Source organism: Branchiostoma belcheri, unplaced genomic scaffold (assembly GCF_001625305.1).
Source record: "Branchiostoma belcheri isolate BF01 breed outbred unplaced genomic scaffold, Haploidv18h27 scaffold26, whole genome shotgun sequence".
NCBI lineage: Eukaryota > Metazoa > Chordata > Leptocardii > Amphioxiformes > Branchiostomatidae > Branchiostoma > Branchiostoma belcheri.
The window spans coordinates 2711119-2727250 of record NW_017803865.1 but is presented as its reverse complement, the minus strand read 5'-3'; the positions used below and the strand labels follow the sequence as shown (position 1 = coordinate 2727250).

General features: G+C 41.0%; 1 protein-coding gene across 1 annotated transcript in view; it reads right to left on the bottom strand.

The window, feature by feature from the left end:
* The window catches only part of LOC109471813 (titin-like), a 309005-nt gene extending 295616 nt beyond the window's left edge, over window positions 1-13389 (bottom strand). Inside the window, 21 exon segments of the mRNA XM_019771168.1 lie at window positions 1429-1722; window positions 2169-2361; window positions 2918-3006; window positions 3531-3690; window positions 4110-4255; window positions 4658-4808; window positions 5224-5375; window positions 5814-5951; window positions 6394-6552; window positions 6993-7173; window positions 7603-7697; window positions 8065-8239; window positions 8588-8715; window positions 9216-9312; window positions 9688-9887; window positions 10583-10864; window positions 11234-11361; window positions 11877-12051; window positions 12587-12637; window positions 12640-12736; window positions 13247-13389. Of these exon segments, the coding sequence (XP_019626727.1) occupies window positions 1429-1722; window positions 2169-2361; window positions 2918-3006; window positions 3531-3690; window positions 4110-4255; window positions 4658-4808; window positions 5224-5375; window positions 5814-5951; window positions 6394-6552; window positions 6993-7173; window positions 7603-7697; window positions 8065-8239; window positions 8588-8715; window positions 9216-9312; window positions 9688-9887; window positions 10583-10864; window positions 11234-11361; window positions 11877-12051; window positions 12587-12637; window positions 12640-12736; window positions 13247-13345 (3190 nt within the window). The 5' untranslated portion in view covers window positions 13346-13389.
* Between the last annotated feature and the right edge of the window lie 2743 nt (window positions 13390-16132).

The window sequence follows — 16132 nt, the reverse complement described above, 5'->3', positions numbered from 1 at the left end:
CAACTTCTGTGTTTAAATTCAAATATTACAATCGATGGAAAACCTTTCTTTTCACAGGTAATGTTTAGTAGAGGAGTAGTGTTTGTAAATGACATTCTAGACTTACAAAATAGGTTTTTATCATTTGATGATCTGACTCAAAAATTTGGGGAAGCCTGTTCCGAATTTAAGTACAATCAACTTATTTCTGCAATTCCTTCTTGTTGGAAAACCATGTTAAAACAGACATCTCCAAACCTGGGTGTTTGTCTTCCAGTTTGTAGAAACATAAGCTGGCTACGTGAGGGAAATATTAATAAAGATCTGTATTCATTTTTTATGAACGAAGCCAGTTTATGGGACTCGTCTGACAAAATTAAATTTTCGTGGGAGGAATATTTCGATACCCCTTTACCTTGGCACAAAGTGTATAGTTTGCCGTATAAACTTTCTATTGACTCAAACACTCGTATGTTTCAATACAAACTGCTGTTCAAATTTTTAACTTGTAATAAAACATTATTTTTATGGGGGTTAATAGACTCACCAATTTGCAGTCTATGTAAAGAGGAAGAAGAATCAGTGGTCCACCTATTTTGGTATTGTCGAATATCTGCATATTTTTGGAGTCAGGTGGACGACTGGTTCTTCAACATCACTGGTACTCATTTACAAATCAACGCAATCAATATAATTTTTGGTAACCTGACTGATCGATGCCCGGTTCTCTCCAATGTTATTGTACTCCTGGGTAAAATGTTTATTTTTAAAAATCGTAAGTATTCCTTAAGTTTATCTGCATTTAAATCTTATGTTTGTTACTTTTATAGACTAGAATTAAACATTGCGTATAGGCAACACAAACTATTAAAACATAGGGGGAAATGGGGAAAATTAAATACAATTTTTTCAGAATAGATAAATAAGTTGTTAAACAAATGTTTAAAGAGTTAAAAAATCCCATTTGTATTTTTAAACCATGTAATTAGGGGCAACAGGGTTTATCTGTAAAATTTGCACAACACTATTTACCTGGATTTTACGTTTTGTTTTTGTGGTTCACCATGTATTCCTTTTTGCACAATGCCATGCTATATTTTGTTACTGTTAATTTATTTTGGAAAATTCAATAAAGAAAGATTAAAAGATAAAAAAAAAAGAAAGAAATTACAGTGACTTTATATACTAGTCATGCAACCGCGTCATAAATGTCTGTGATATGCCATTGTTATCTCAAGCTTACATGTGAGACATACTACATTGTAGTATTCAGTAGTAACCAAGAAATAAATTCAGCTATTCTTCATCCTTTGAATCATAGTACATATTTCGGACACATTTGGATATGGAGAGAATACATACCATATGATATATAATCTCTTTTTACTGTCCAAGGGAGTTAAGTATTGTTTTGGCATATTCCTTTTTTCCTTATTCCTGCAGACTTACCCAGAGGCTCAGCCATCATGACAGGTTGTGTCTCAGAAGGTGCTCCGACTCCGTACTTGTTCTCGGCGCAGACCTGGAAGATGTACTCCGCTTCCTCCACCAGGTCCATGATGGTTATCGTGACGTCCCTCGTGTCCGACACGCGCTGCCACGCCTTGCGGCTCACGTCGCGCTTCTCGATGCGGTACTTGGTGACCCTTGACCCGCCGTCGTCCTCGGGCGGCTGCCAGACCAAGGTCACGGTACGCTTGGTCACATGACTCGGGTGGAGGTTGATCACTGGGCCAGGAACATCTGGGGGGGAGGGCAGTTGTTTGTTTGTTTGTTCATTTGTTTATTCAGAATCTCCACTAGTGATACAAAATTGTATACTAATCTTTCTGGAGTCCTACAGGCTAGGAACTCCTAGATGCACTTCCTAAGCATACATGTGATACTTCAAACTCAACATGTTGATTTACTCAATAGACTTGTCTGTAGGTTAAATCATTTGTATCCTCTTGTTTCAGTGTAGGAGACCTTACAAAAGTTGCTGTAGTTTTGTTGTGTCAATAAAGATTGTTGTAAATTGTGTGTTACAATCATTAATGCTGGCATACTTTTAATTTAAATTTTTAATCACATTTGATACTAATGTTATCAATGGCATCTCTATTAAAAAATTGTTGTTGCAGTGAAGCTACATAATGTATATTTCTTGTCCCCCATTGACAAACTATGAGTAAGAGAGTCCCCCGTACCTAGCACAGTGACAGAAGTCTGCATGGTCTTGGCCCCGGCCTTGTTCTCCACGGTCAGCGCGTACTTGCCGGTGTCGGAGCGGGCTGTTGTCTTGATGATAAGAGCGGTGCTGATGCTGGTGTTCTCAGGGTAACCTCGCATCATGGCCTCCGTACCCACACGCGACCACTTGGTCTTTGGCTCAGGACGGCCCTGGGAGGGAAATGGAATAATATGTTACATAATATAGTCTATCATACTTTATTTATTTAATATTTATTTATTTGGCTTACAAAGAAGCCAGAGTGTCCAAAGACATACATAGAATGCATATTACAATTTACAAATGACATGCTTAGTGAAATATACAGTTATGTACAATGGTGCAATAATGTACATACATTTTTAATATAGTCTATCATGATAATATCTCAGCTCCACTTAAAACATCAAAAATTCTAGTCTAGATAACAGCGGATTAGACCTTCTGTACATTTGTAAGCACAATGGATATGGAAAAGTGTTAGGCTAGCCTTCTGCTGTAGTGTTTGCAGAACTGTGTGGCCCAGGGGCTAGAGAAGTGAAGATTGGCACTACCCTATGCTCTGCATAAAGGAGCAGAAAGAAACTTTTTGTTGGACAAGCATTTGTAGCCAATCTAGCCCAAGATCAACCAGACTAAGAATTGTTTCTGGGGCTTCCTGGTTATGCAGTTTTGGAAACTTAGCCAAAATCTATAAATCTGTAAACCTAGAAGATTTTGCCCCACCTTGAAGTAAGCCATGAGGCGTACAGGCTGTCCGGCCCGGACTGTCACACCTTCCTTAATGTCAGCATCAAGATCCATCTCAACTTCCTCTGCAGGGGGTACAACAGGGGCAATGTCAGAACATTTACATATAAGCAAACATTATCTGTTCAACTCTTACAGCAATAGAGTTAATATTAGAGTAAAATATAAGTTTTATTGCAAATACATGATCATTGGCTAATTGCAAATAACATGTGCAATTGTGATGGTAACTCCTACAGTAAAATATACTGCATTCTACCATATACATTAAGCTAGTTTTGTTACAATTGACATTTTGTATTGAGGCAGTGGAAAATGAATCTAGCAATCTCTCCTATAAGATGTGGTTTCTTTGATTTTAAATGTAGAATAATTGCAATGCTAACAATAACTGTGTAACAATGACTGAAGGCCAATGAAGATCATGTTGAAGTTTATTACTGATAGCCTCCTTGACAATGCCATTAGTAAATTAAACATTAACTATCTAATCATAGAAGCAACAAGGCAAACATCTGTGATAACTTTAATACTCTGTCTAATAATGCCTGAAGACCAGTGATTTGAAGTTCATGTTTAAGTTTCTCACCGATCCTCTCCTTGACGATGACCCTTCCGGGCACGTCTCCAGGCGGCCCCTCCCCGACCTCGTTCACGGCAAACACGCGGAACCAGTACTCCTCTCCCTCATTCAGGTCAGGCACAACCAGCTCACGCAGACGCACAAGCTCCGTGTCATGGCAACGTTCCTGAAAACATTAGAAAATTGTTCTAGCTGCTGTTTCTCACACAAATATGAACTTAACTCATGGCGATGTACAATGTATTTTCTTCAAAATAAAAATGGTCCATCATTGTCATCATGTCAACACTACTGAGATTGTGAAGTTATAGAAAACAGTTGTAGCTGCTGCTAACAATGTGAACTTAAGATCGTTGAATTTTGTCTTTCTACAATACTCGTGCTCAAGTCAAGTTCTACTACTAGACATTGGTAATTTCAACTGACATCCATCACTCTTCTTTGCCCATCTGTCACTAAAATAAACTAACAGAAACACTGTGTAATCATGTAGTTCAGGTGTTTCTAAGTAATTCATTAGAGTTACTCTCCGAAACATTAGAAGTAAAACATAAAGTTTAAGACAAATTCTTTAAGTTTCCTCACCCAGTCAGCTTCTCCTCGGAACTTCTTCATCTCGACGTAGTATCCGATGATGGGGCTGCCTCCATCCCGCGCAGGCGGTTCCCACTCCAGGGTCACCGAGGACCGCGTCGTGTCAACCACCTGGGGACGCGGCGGGCCGGGGGGAACTGGGGGGGAAACATGGGACAGTTAGTGCATTGTGCAAGTTCCTGATGGTTGCGGACAACTGCTTTGACTGTGGTAAGCACAGGGACACTCCAAAAGACTCTGCATGCCACTTTCTTCTGAAGATCGTCAGATTTTGAATAGATGCCTTTTTAAAAATCATCTCCCTGCTTCCACAGTTAGTACTTTGCCCATTCCATGATAACCAATGCAATACTCCAGGAGACTTAACATGCCACTTTCTTCTTAAATTTGGCTGCTTGTGACAAGATGCCTTTTCCCAGTTGAAGTAGTCTTTTGGCACCAAATTTTCATTGGGATAGCCAACACAGGCATTAAATCATTAGAAGTCTGTCAAAACTGAAGAGCAAACAAGTACATGCCTCAGTAGTAGTGATACTTACTAGCTTGATCCTTTGCAACTCTAGGTTTGGTTGGCTTGCTGGGTGGACCCACACCGGCGGCGTTAATGGCGGATGTGCGGAAGTCGTACTCCACATTAGCATACAGTCCAGTCACACGTTCACGGGTGCCCACTATGGGGGCCTTGGAGACCTGGGAACAAGACATGAAGCCAGTTATAATGCTGCATAATGGTACACACTTAGTCTAGAAATCTTGCAATGTGAATGGCATAGCAATGAGCAAGAAATACTAGTCTTACTAGTAGCTTGCTGGACATGATTTTAAAAAAAAGGGAGACTAGGCAAGGTAAGGTTTTTTTGCATGCTGAGGCAAATATCTTAAGACTTTGGATTCTCAGTTGTGAGTGAATCTTACTTAGAGATGTCTTGTTGCACCTTGAACAGTAAAGGTTGCAGCAGCAAGCAGAAAATAGTGGACATTATTTCAAAAGACTTTTACTTGCCACTCAGGTCTTTCATAAAGATTTTTAATCTAAAATAGACATAAGCATGCTGAGGAAATGTCTCCAAGATGTTGGAAGAATCTAAGACATCTTATATCTTACCTTGAACCATCTCTGGTTGTTGGAGTCGCGTTTCTCCAGCCAGTACCCGGTGATGGGGCTGCCTCCGTCGTCCAGCGGCGGCTCCCAGCAAACAATCATCATGTTCCTGGACACGTCTGTGATCATAGGGTTCTCAGGGGGACCAGGAAGCTCTGTGGAAGGCAGGAGGATTGTTATCATACCTTTTAACATAGGAAGTTCTCACCATATTCTCAGCCTACTGTATCATAATATAGGAATTGGAGAATCCAGGCTGTTTAGAAGGGTGGCATCTTACATTAATTTTGTTATTTCATATTATGGTTTAACCATGCATGCAAGCCTTTTAATACCGTATTAAAAGGCTTGCATGCATGCAGTCAGTGACATATATATGGAGGTCACATTTTGTATGTGAAGCAGATGTTGAATCATCAATAAGAAGTAAGTGTACAGTTCCTACTGCTTCCCTTGTGACTTTGCTGACTCATGATCAGTAGGATTTTTTTAATCAAATGATTATGAGTGTATATACTTAAGAGTATTATCAAACTCTCTGGATGCAGAAAAAGTTGGTTGTTGGAATCCTCAAACTTGTAGTTGAGACTTACTGATGAGACTCTTGATCATCTTTGGCCTGGTCTCAGTCCCAGGTCCAGTTCCAAACTTGTTCTCCGCGATGACGCGGAAGGCGTAGGACTTGCCCTCGATCAGGCGGGGCACGATGAAACTGCACACTGGCACGTCACCTGTGGAAAGGGGGGGACTTATTAGTGTTTGTCAACTTCAACTTGTCAATCTTAAGAATGGTGAACACTTCTATTTGTCAATCTTAAGAATGGTGTACACTTCTATTTGTCAATCTTAAGAAATGTGTCCACTAAACTCAATTTCTACTTTCTACTGTCATTCTTGAGGAATTTGTCCCCTTACACAAGGGATTTCTCTTCATACAGTTGCATGGACATCTCCATTAACTAAAGATGGAAAAGCAAAGGAACAAACATGTACAGCATGGCTACACTTGTTATTGGTTGATTGAAGCTGCAGAGTATTTCAACTGCAATTGTAGTCAGCATGCGTAATAAAAGTACAAAGCTTTCAGAAATCACACTTTTAAACCCGAACACTACAGTAACAGTACTGTATTTATCAAGACTGGCATCATTCTGAAAATCAGCTCTGACTGACCTTTGACGAGCACCCACTTCCCGTCAGGCATCTCCTTGCGCTGTACGAGGTAGCAGGTGACGGGCGAGCCGCCGTCGTCCTTGGGGTGGTGCCAGGACAGCGTGCAGGTGTTCGCTGTCATGCTGTCTATGTTCAGGTCCTGGGGCGGGCCAGGTGGGCCTGGAGGGGGGCAAAGAAATGGAGGACATGAGAAACATAATCATCATCATTATCTGTCCTAGTCTAAAGAGGTGTAGCTATTTTCACTGCTGAGAGAAGATCATATTTCTAAATTGGTTTCTGTTTCTATGAGATTTAGTTTTGTGATTGGACAACCAATTTTGTCTAATTGTGTCCAATGTCAATGTGAAAAATGATATTTGGAATATAAATAACGCACTACAAACAACTATGACCCTATTTTAAGGCTGGGAATTGGAACTGCTGCTGGTGATACTTATTTCAAGTAACCTATCAGGCTTTTAATGTCAAATATAATAAAAAACAAAGTTGCATCAAATTACCTTTGATGCCAACATAGTTGTCAATAGATTGATTCTGAAATTGAGGAGTAGAAGAAGGTAAAAATTGATGATATGGAAAAAAAGACTGCTGCTTACCATAGATAGTGACCTCACACTCAGCAGACTTCTTGCCGCTGTTGTTGGAAGCGGTGACAAAGTATGTCCCCGCGTCGTTCCTGGTGCAGTGTTGTACTGTACAGATGGTGTCGATCAGGGACTGGCTGATGTCTGTGCGCTGGTCTGGCTTCAGGGAAGCATCTCCCTTGTACCACTCCACCTGGGGAAACATAATGCTTACATGAGTGCAGGAAGGAATGAGAAACAGATGAAAAACAGGCCAAGGCATATGATATGAGCTATAAAGTCAACATACCAGGCTGATTTATAATTCAAACAGTGAGTTTTGATCTTTTAATCAAGTGGCCATTACGATAGATGGAACAGTGCTTTTGCCAAGGAACACCTGACTAGGCAAAAAAACTGTAAAAACTAGGAAGGAAAGAACTGTCTTCAACTGTTGCAGCAAGGAGCACTAACTGCACTTGTTCTGTGGCTTGTACATGTCCACTTCTATGCCCAACTCCTACGGTTTGTTAGCAGTTACTAACAGTGGCCAAATCACAGCTGCTAATACATGTAAACTACAGTTGTATTGCAGGCTCAGCAGTCTCCCAGAAGAAGAATAGACATCAAAAGTGTGTCATACCTTAGGAGCGGGGCGTCCGTCCAGTGCAGCGTCCAACACCACGTTGGTGCCGGCCTTGAAGGTCAGCTGTGGTGGCAGCCGCAGGGATGGAGGAACTGCCGGGGGAAGGGGGCAGAAAATTAACACTCAAGAAAGTATCTATTTCAGTCTCTACCTGCTCTTTAGAGAATTAGAACATGTAGTGATGACGCTTAGGTGATCACAAATAGATGTTTCTTTCTAAGAAGATATGGTACACTATAAGTTAATTGTTGGTTTCTTACAATGTGTAAGAGAATAACACAATCATACTATAACATTTGTACTTTGCTAACATAATTTCCATTCAGCCATTTCACAAAAGTTTTCAAAGCAGGGCCTACTAAAGAACTTAAATCAATCTTCCTAACAAGTATCCATCCCACTTCTTTCCATCCCAACACAAACATCAGTTGATCACAGAGCTTTGTATTTTTTCCTCACCTTGCTTCTCCCTGACCACATACGGGTCAGTGACGGCCTGCTTGCCAGCACCGACCTCGTTCACGGCCTTGACGGCGAACTCGTACTCCTCCATGTGAGGAAGCTCCGTGAGGGTGAACTTCAGGTCAGGCTCCGTCGCAGTCGTGTGGCCCTTCTTCCAGTCACGATCACCGTACTGCGGTGGAAAATGCAATGTTTTTTTATTAGAATTCTCCACAGATATACACATGGAAATGAGGGCAAAACAGGTGTATTAACAGATTTACAAGTTACCCTCTGACTCCCAAACACAACAATGTATTATACATTATATACAAAAAAATGGATATTTTGTGTCACTTTCTGTTTAAGCTCTATTTGTGAAGAAACTGTCCCATCCTGTGCAGTAGGATGGACAGTTGCGCAGTTAAGTCATAGTCTTTTGAGACTGACAGATACAAAAACATGTGTTATGGTTAGAAACTGGATGGTTTTTGGATGATATTGATACTTATTTCAAGGAATGTGAGAAGTTAAAACTCACCTTGCGGCACTCAATGACGTATCCGACGATGGGTGATCCGCCGTTGTACTTGGGGATGTCCCAGGACAGCGACACTTCAGTATCCATGGAGTCATAGATCTCCAGGTTCTGTGGTGGGCCGGGAGGACCTGGGGGAAGGAAAGACACGCATTTTAGACATGGAAGTGGAGATATGCTGGATGAAAGCACTGTTCTGCACTGTTGTATAGGAAATGGCTATGCATTTTGGCAAGAGGTTTGTACTCGAGTGCATATTCGCAGAATCAAACTAAACATATAAAATCAGAGCATAAAATGAGGTTTTCCGTGTCAGGAGTTATACAGTCTTGGTGCTGAAATCCATGCATTCTGGCAACAGGTTTTTACTTTTAATCTTGGACTAGATTGCATATTCTCAGTGCCAAACTAAACACATAAAATCAGAGCATAAAATGATGTTATCTACATGTATGACAGGTTCTATATTACAGTGGTTGCTCTCCTTGGTGCTGAAATCCAGGTTACTGACATCTGTGCTATACTGTAAGGAGTTGTAAGGATGTTTGGACATGCAGGGGCAATGCCCTGGTCTATCCTGATAAGAATCCTAATAATGCATCCTGGCCAGAGCGTCTGAGAGGTTACTTACCGATGGGGTCCATGGCCTTGAAGGGCGGGAATTCCGTGAAGTCTCCCACGCCGATCAGGTTCTCAGCAGCCACACGGAACACATAGTCAGTGCCCTCCTGTAGGGACAAGTATCATCATATAAGCCAGGCATCATTGTATCTCCTAAATGTATTTTGATACACACAATTCACTTAACACATACAAGTCTATCACATTCTATACCAGGATTCCTATAATTGATGAATTCAATGTAACTATTGACATGTTGCCATCCATAGATTGTACATATTATAGGACAATATCTGAAAAAGTGCCAAATCCCACTAGCCTGTAAATTATTCTCCAACCACATTTACTGTACCAAGCCATTATTTACTTCCACAAATTTAAAAGTGGCCTGCCTTTGATAGCAGTCAGCAGCAATGGCATCCCAGTAATAATCTTGGCAAAGACTTAACTTTGCTACATTTTAAGATATCAATTTCACACACCTGAAGATTGGAGGCGTAGAACGTTAGTTTCTGCACAGTGGCAGAGATCTGTGTCCAGATGCGGCGAGTCGCCTCGCGCCTCTCGATGACATAGTTGGTGATCTCGGAGCCGCCGTTGTCCTCGGGCGTCTTAAACTGCAGCGTGCAGCCGGTCTTAATCACGTCCTTCACTCGCGTGAACCTCGGCGGGCCGGGCACGTCTGTGGAAGGAATATTATTAGCATATCATTAGCATTCCATTAGCATACCATTAGCATAAATTACTGTAGAACTGCAGTGTGCAGCCGGTCTTAATCACGTCCTTCACTCGCGTGAACCTCGGCGGGCCGGGCACATCTGTGGATGGAATATGATTAGCATAAATTAGCATAAATTACTTGAATCTGGTTGTGCAATTAAGTCTTGGAAGAAATTTAATTTCCAGTAATTAGCATAAATCATTGAAGAATCTTTGTGGGCATTAGGCATGTCTGGTGATGGATTTAGGGATAAATCTGCATATTCATAATTATCATAAATGATAATCATAATAATATCATAAATGATATTCATAATAATTATCATAAATTTGCATGAACAGACGTGGTACTAGATGAGTGGTCTGAAGAAGAAGTGGTCTGTTTCAATTTTATGCTGTGTAAGAGTCATTTGTTTTTTAATTGCAATTGTTGAAGCATCTCAAAACATGCCACATTCATTTAATAATCAAAAGAAAGCTAATTCCTTTTCCCTTACCGAGACAGTCACCATGCATGTAGCCGACTTCTTGCCAGAATCATTAACAAACCTTATTAACATAATATCAAAAAAATAACTTGGAAGCCTTTTAGCTTGTAACTGCTCAAAACGTGCCACAATCAGTCAATACTCAAAAGAAAAAAGCATTTCTACTTACCGAGTACAGTGACCATGCATGTTGCCGACTTCTCGCCAGCGTCGTTGCTCGCGGTGACCTTGTACAGTCCGGAATCCGTCCTCTGGGAGTTCTTCAGCACGCACTCTGACCCGTCCTCTGTCGGACCAATCACGGTGCGCGTCTTGTCCAGCTCAGGGTCGGCCTCCCACCATACCTCGGGATCGGGTTTCCCGCGGATGTAGGCAGCCAATCGGATGGGATGTCCGGCGCGGACGGTCAGACCTGACCGCAGACCGGCCTCCAGCTCAATGATAGGCTCATCTATTGGGCAAGACAGAGGAAAATATATTCAGTTAATTTTACACTTTCACTATTTTACATACTATGTATAACCATTGAACATTTTTATACATTGTGATAATTACGCAAATTTCAGTGTAAAGTGCTGTTGAGCAACTAATACTTTATCAAAACATCCATAATAAAATTGAAACATTAGCATGATGAAAGTCAATCTGTGTTAACTTGGTACATAACATGATTGATTACGGAAAAAAGATTGAAACCAGTATGATGTGTAAAGTTACTGTATGTATGTCTTGATAAAATATTGTTGATACAAAAAAATTATTATTTTAAAAGCTAAGAAGAGAAGAAAGGTAAGAAAGATAAGAAAGTTCCTGTACTCACAGACTCTGTCCTTAGCCTTGAAGGGCTCCATGACAGCGTACGGACCGAAGCCCTTAGCATTACGGGCCTTACAGCGGAACTCGTACTCCTTCCCTTCCACCAAGTCTGAGATGGTGAACTCCTCAAGCCTGGGGACACAGGAGGGATTCTTAGACATGCTACAAAGTCTTCAAGTTGGTGTTCAAAAAATATATTGAACACATAGTTATATACAAGGAAGCATACTGTTAATGGTATCTACAACTATTAACATTGTTAACTAACGATGGCAAAAATCTGCAAATTAGACATAGAATTATAGGATAAATACATGCTTTTTACTCCCTATTGCACAATATATTTCAACTTTTGAAATAGTTATTAGATCTACAAAATAAGGTTTCAAAAGTCCCAAGATGGACAAATAAATAATGTGTATCTACAGAAGATGTGAAAACATACAGCCATCATAGGTATCTATTTATATAGGTAATTATAATACAATCACTGTATTGTATTATAATTGCAGTGTCTGGGAGGGCATTTTGTATTCATGCATATCTGCAGGTCTTAATACACCTGCTTTGCTGCCCCTTTCACTTGACAAATGTATACTTGTGGAGGACTCTAGCAAACAAACAAACAAACAAACAACCAAACGTACATGATTGTTGGCTTGTCGTGTACTTTAAGCCAGTCGTCCTTGTCCTTAGGCGTCATCTCCAGACAGTACCCGGTGATCTCACCACCCCCGTTATCCAGTGGTTCCTCCCAGCGAATCGCTGCCCAGGACTTGGTGTAGTCATAGGTGTGCAGCTTCTGGGGCGGACCCGGGGGATCTGGGGAAGGTAACAGTAACATTATACAGGGATTCCAGAATACATTATACTTACAATGTCGTGGGGAAGGCCATGTAGTTACTTCTGAACTATTGAAGTGGGTGAGGAGAGCTGGCACTATCATCAAGTATGTCATGTAACAGAGAAGCCACTTCTCAGCAACTATGTGGAAAACTGTGTGATGATGAATTGATAATGTTTCTATCACATTCAATGACAACAAATACAGTGGCTCTACTATAAAAGTTCAAACATACAGTACACAGTTTCCTTACATGTAGGCACACAATCTTTTTTCTCTTCCCACAAGAAAACTTTCCAATTATTTGATTTGAGAATATGATGAAACTATCTACAAACACCTACTCTGGGTTGATATCACTAAAATTGCATTTCATATCTGTTTCTTGATGCTTATTTGCTTGTGGCTCTTGTTGCTTCTTTGCATGTAAAATGTTGCATGCATGTACCAGTGGCCTATGGCACCAGGATAGCAATAAGGAATAAGCCCAAACAAGCAGGCACAGCTACTCACCCATAGGTGGCAGAGCCAGTGTAGGCTGTGTGGGCTGGCTGGGAGGTCCCATCCCGCCATGTTCTCAGCATAGATACGGAACTCGTACTCCGCACCTTCGATCAGGCCGTCCACGTACAGGGAATGGCCTTCCATGGCCTTACGGTTCACCTAGAGACAAACACAACAGTCATTGTAGAGGGAAGCCAACAAACTGATGTAGCATCATTGCATTAAGTATATATTTTGCTGCATAGCAACATTCACCTGGTGTGAAATGTAGTTCAACAACAACAAGATGATTTTGGATTAGCACACTTTTTTTTGACATGTAGTTTATATAGCCTTCATACTACTTTGCTGAGTCAATATATTTCATACTCTGTTGGGAACCCATGCATATGTTGACTGGAAAACATTCATGCAAGATGGCATTTTTGTCAAACTGAGAAAACATGGCGGGAACTACATTCCTACACATAGTCACAGGGTCTATGAAATCTCAGTTTACTCATTGCTACATGCATGAAAAAGTGGTAAGTTTGTCTAAAGTTCAAACTTAAGATCCAACACGAAAAGTTCTCTCACCTAGAGCTTTCTACCACTAAAGTTTTAACTTTAAACATGTAACACAGATGAACTTTCATGATGGTATAAAAAGTGGTAAGTTTGTATCTTTACCTTGCCCCAGCGACCTGACATCTTCTCCCTCTTCTCCACGATGTATCCGATGATGGGGCTGCCTCCGTCGGTGAGAGGCGTGTCCCACGTGACTGTCATGGCGTTAGCCTCGATGCCACGGATACCCGGGGACTCTGGCGGGCCAGGGGGGCCTGGAGATGATGAAAAGGTTTTGTGTAACTATATGTACTGTCAGGCATTATTCTTCTTATAACATTGTTAAACAGTTAAATATGTATCTGATTCATCAGACAACAGAGACTCGCATCAGAACTCAGATGCTCTGAGCGTAAAACAAAGAATACTAAGTAAGCACATGGTGTAGAAAAAGTATTTTCATGGTCTTATAAGACCAAAGAAATACCTACTATGTACATTTGTATCATCATGGTAATTTCTGTCACCAACAAATACTGATTGAACAATACACAACTATGGATATGGCAAAAGGATGGACCTGTATCTGTCAAAATCCTTCACTAAGAAGAGTTGAATGGAAAAGGACTACTGGTGAGACAATGACACAGATGATTGTTTTGCATCACCAGTAAACAGCCTTTAGGCATAATGCACCAGTTTTTCAAAGTATGTACAAGCTGCATAAGGATGGACTGTAAGGTTTGAACCACTCACACCGGGATGGTTCCCTACTCTTTTCAATAAGGGCAGTGGGATCTTTAAAATACTCAAGGTACATGCAAATAGCAATGCTAAATGGCAAAAGGATGGGTTTCCTTCAAAATCCGTCATTAATGAGAGAGAACATGTACAAAGTACAATCAAGTACAACACTTACCGAATGGCAGCTGTATCTTGATAGGTTTAGACTTGATAGTTGGTCCAGCGCCGCAGCGGTTTTCTGCCGACACCCGGAACTCGTAGGTGTGGTTCTCCAGCAACTGGGTCGCCGTGAACTTGGTCTTCAGAGCGTTGGGCGTCACTGTCTGCCACTTGGGCTTGGACGTGTCACGACGCTCTGGAATATAGCAAAACACAATTTGTTTAAGACTCAATAGTACAATTTTATATTATAATAGTGATGGGATAGTCACTAGCATTCTTATACTATCACTTTTCTTGTCTTATCTTTTATCAACAAACAAGAGAGAGAGAAAAGAAGATGTACGACAATACTGCAATGCCAGCTTGCATGCCACCTATATATCAGGGAGAGCCTATAGCAACTGAAGTCAAGATGAAGGAACAAAGGTTCAGAAGAAGAATTTTGAGTTGAAGACGTACCGAGGATGTAGTTGGTGATGCGGGTGCCGCCATCGTCCTCGGGTACTCCCCAGGAGATGTCGACAGAGTCACGGGTACAGTTGCTGAAGTCCCACGGTTCTGTGCACGGGCCAGGGATGTCTGGGAAGAAAACAAATTGTTAACAAAATGAGACTCTGTCTAGGTATAAAAACACTGTAGTTTGACTCAAGAAACACCAAAGACCTAGCCACATATTGTACAGCCGCAAACTATGGTCCAGGGATCTCTGGTAGTAAAATAAATCATTACCTACCAAACTACAAGAAAGACCAAGCAACAAGTCACTAGCTATAAACTAAGGTAGAAAAGATCTCTATGATTTTTGAGTGCAGACGCATGAAAAGGTTGGAATTTAATTCCATTAACTACACAAAAGGCCAAAGTGAAGCAGCCACAAATGCAAGTAGAAAAGATTCCTAGCTTGATTTCTACTAAATGTAATATTTCCTACCATCTTTCCATCTTCCTCTATTTTGTAAAGGAAAACATTTATATCCATGCAAGGGATAGAAATAAAAGAAGAAACTTTAGATGAAGAAACTCACCAATGACTTCCACGTTGACAGATCCCTTGGCACGACCAGCCTCGTTGATGGCTGTGACAGTGTATTTCCCTGTGTCAGAGCGCAGGGCCTTATCACACACTACTGTGGTGAAGGTTTGAGTCCTGGGGGAACAAACAAAATGTATGTTGTCACAAACTGTCCATATTCCCAAATCTGTAATAATTAGTTACGGTGTATTTCCCTGTGTCAGAGCGCAGGGCCTTATCACACACTACTGTGGTGAAGGTCTGGGTCCTGCGGGAACAAACAACATGTCGCCGGTCACTAACTGTCACATTGTTTATGATCACTGGTTAATTAGTCCATGGATTTGAATAAAATTCAAGGGGATGACAAAAAACAAGCAAACTGCCATACAGTGTATAATGACCTGGGTTGTAAGGCTACTTAATGATTTCATGGACCAATTATCCACATATTTTTTTTCATAGACACATGACTTTGTACATGTATCAGTCTAATGGTCTACCACAGTAAAAGTCCTTTTTGAAGTAAGAACAGGAGTCTCTGACAAAGATTCTACATGATTGAGAATTTTACAAACCCATGATATGTACAAATGTATAAGCTGAATGTTTCCTATAATAATTCCTATAATTCCTATAAACAACACACGAACACTTTAAGTGTCTTACAGTTCGAAGTGCAGATGTTCATCAGGGTCCATCCTGACGCCCTCCTTGAGCCAGGAGACTTTAGGCGTCGGGCGGCCGCCGTAAGTCGCCTCCAGGCGGAGCGGCCGGCCGGCCTTGATCACCACGTCTCCCTCCAGGGCAAGCTCCAGGGTAGGCTCCCCTGGAAACAGTGTTTAGTGTTAGTTATCTAGACCGTAAGATGACTTCATTTATTTTGTTTAGCTAGTGCAAGCACAATTACGTTTATTGTTGTATGCAATTTGTCCTTAGTATCTTGGGCCTGTGTTAACACTACTAACAATGACTTGCTCTGGAATGTTTTTTTACTGGTCAAGGACCTGGGTTGGATCTACTGGTAAAGAGAATAAAATGAATGAAAGGATTGAAAACCAGCCTTTAGCATGAAAGTGTGTGTCTGAGTA